The sequence below is a fragment of the Nannospalax galili genome, unplaced genomic scaffold, assembly GCF_000622305.1.
Source record: "Nannospalax galili isolate Female #2095 unplaced genomic scaffold, S.galili_v1.0 scaffold81, whole genome shotgun sequence".
NCBI lineage: Eukaryota > Metazoa > Chordata > Mammalia > Rodentia > Spalacidae > Nannospalax > Nannospalax galili.
Window position 1 is genome coordinate 20066 of NW_008343965.1, and position 2897 is coordinate 22962.

General features: G+C 40.5%; 1 protein-coding gene across 1 annotated transcript in view; it reads right to left on the reverse strand.

Moving 5' to 3' along the window:
* LOC103739765 (testicular spindle-associated protein SHCBP1L-like) overlaps window positions 1–1473 on the reverse strand; it is a gene marked incomplete at its 5' end in the record, with an annotated part of 10888 nt that extends 9415 nt beyond the window's left edge. The window contains 1 exon segment of the mRNA XM_008840232.3: window positions 1320–1473. Within this exon segment, the coding sequence (XP_008838454.3) occupies window positions 1320–1473 (154 nt within the window).
* Window positions 1474–2897: the final 1424 nt, after the last annotated feature.

Sequence of the window (2897 nt, forward strand, 5' to 3'; positions counted from 1 at the left end):
TTAAAATATTTTATTTATTATTTTTATGTTATGTGTATGAGTGTTTTCCTGCATGTATGTAAGTGCACCCGTGTCATGCAAAGCCCGTAGAGGACAGAAGAGGCTGTCGGATTCCCTGGAACTGGAGTTACATGGACAGTTGTTAGCTGCCATGTGGGTGCTGGGATTCGAACCTGGGTCTTCTGCAAGAACAGTCAGTGTTCTTAACCGCTGAGCCATCTCTCCAGCCCCCAACCTGAATTCTTTTTTAAAACAAAGTCTCATCTTACAGCCCAGGCTGTTCTAGATCTCACTATGTAGCCCAGGCTGGCCTCAAACTCATGGTGAGCCTCTCACCTCAGCCTCCCCAGTGCTGGGATTACAAGCATACACTATCAAATTCAGCTTCTAAATCTATTATAATCAGCAACTGTGTATAAAATGTCTAAGACATACAAAAAATATACACCTTAACTTGGTTTCAAAACTGTAATTACCAAAAAAGAAAAAAGATAAAAGTCTTGGGCTGGTAAGATGGCTCAGTGGGTAAAGGCACTTGCTGCCAAGCCTGATGAACCTGGGTTCAATCCCTGGGATCCACATGGTAGAGGGAGAGAACCAACTCTCAAAGGTTGTCTTTGACCTCTGCACCTGTGTGCAAACACATATACACACCACAAGTCTGACAGAGAATCTTAGACTAATATAATTATACCAGTAATTTTGCTCTAGTCAAAGCAACTGTCCAAAATTTAACTCCAAGAAGGCTGCACATGTTTGAAATTACATATATAAGATCCTTATTTCTCAGATAGCTCAGCAAAATTCTACTGATACAGCAAAACACTTGCTTGATTTTTCAAAACTCATAGGCAGAATCCAAGTTCGTTCTTCTTTTCACCAGAGTTCTCCTCGTTCAAAGTTAACAGGACACAATCATTTTGGTTAAAATACACATAGGAAAATATGATGAACATTTTCTGGGGATGTAGCCCAGTGGCAGAGTGCTTGTCTAGCATGTGCAAGGCCCTCAGTTCAATTCTAAGCACCACAAAAAAGAAAAAAGGCAGCACGGTAAAGAGCGGGGCAGCGGTGCACCCTGGGGTGCAGCCCCTTGAGAAGGTTCACTTCAGCCCCAAAGCTTGCGACCTGAGCAACAACTGTGAAACCATGTCTCAAAAGCCATATGGCCAGGTCTTAACTGTAAAAGACACACACGGAGTTTTTGGGGAAGCATAAGCTGTGTTCTGATTTCTAGCATTTTCATTAGATATTCTTATAAACACACTTTGATCAGTATAGATTGCTATTAGAAAAGTGGCAAAGGACAGTGTGCTAACCCTTGATAATGATGTCATCAGTCAGTAAAGCAAGATTTGCAGCTTGATATTCTCCTGGGAAAATAACAACTATGTCTCCACTGTAGCAATTATCCAAAGCCAAATTCAAATCATCGTGTTGCTGGAGGAGTGTGTCTGAAGACAAGTTCTTTACCTAAAAAGAAGGAAGCAGTGTCCCAACACCATGTCATTTTAATCACATTACTGCATTTTAATTTTTATATTTTAATTATTATTTTTATTTTATGTGTATAATGCCTGTATGTTTGCAAGTGTATCTGTGTTGTACAATGCCCGTAGAGGTCAGAAGAGGGTGTTAGATGCTCTGGAACTGGAGTTACAGTTGTTAACTGTCATGTGGGTGCTGTGAACTGAACCTGGGTCTTCTGCAAGAGCTGTCAGTGCTCTTAACCACTGAGCCAGCTGTCCAGCCTGTTAATCGGATTCTTAATGGACATGTGATTTTCCCAAGAGACTTACCTACAGAGCATATATTCATTAGGTAATGGATATCATTCTATCAACTAAAGAAACAAAAATTTCTTTGTAGTGCTTGATTTTGCATCTACTGGGTATAGATGCCATTTTGAATATTCTGTATTACCTCCTAAGCAGTGACAGCAAATGAATGCCCCAAAGCCAGAGGAGTGGTGGAATCAAGTCTTGGATACAGGGTCAGGTGATGCTGGACCCTGTGATCTTTCCTGCATATTAACTAAGTTATCTACTCACCCTCCTCCTTCCCCTCTTCCCTTTCTCCTTTTCCTCCTCCTCCCTTTCCTGCTCCATTCCCTCCTCCTTTCCTTCATCTTTACCAATGCCCCCCAACAGTCTCCCTAAGTACCCCATGTTGTCCTGGAACATGATATCCCATCTTATGCTGGATCACAGGCATGTGCCACCGTGCCTAGTTCTGCCTTGTTTTCTTTCTAACATATAACTATTTGCTTAGTGTTCTGGGGGCATGCATGTAAGGTCAGAGGACAATTCGTGGGAGTTGTTTCTCTCCTTCCACCTTGTGGGTTCCAGAGAGCAAACTCAGGTTGTCAGGCTTGGCAGCAAGCACCCTCAGCCCACTGAGCCATCTCACCTGCCCTACCTTACTATCTTTAACTCAGACTGACCTTCCAATTGTTGGAAATTAACAAAAATTGACAGATTCTGGAATTACAGACAAAAAGTACCAAAGATTTGTATTGGGAATAGAGAAGAAACTTCGTATTATCATGAAAAATAATGAACTATATTTATTTAAGTTTTTTGAGATAGGATCTTGCTGTGTAGCTCAGCTGGCCTTGAACTCTCAATCTTCCTTTCTAGGTCTTTCAAGTGCTGAGATTACAGATGTACTACCAGGCCCAGCTATAATGAACTTCAAATACAGACTTTTGAAACTAAAAATATATTATTATGAAAAAAAGGCCTTTTGACATGACTGGCATATCTTGTTTCTTACAATAAAAGTGATACTTATGCTATAAAATATAAACATTTGAAGAAAGAAAATTAATTTGTACCATTTTCTATTGAAATAAACCCATGTGTGTACACATTCCCTTCTAGTGTTTTCTCATGTGC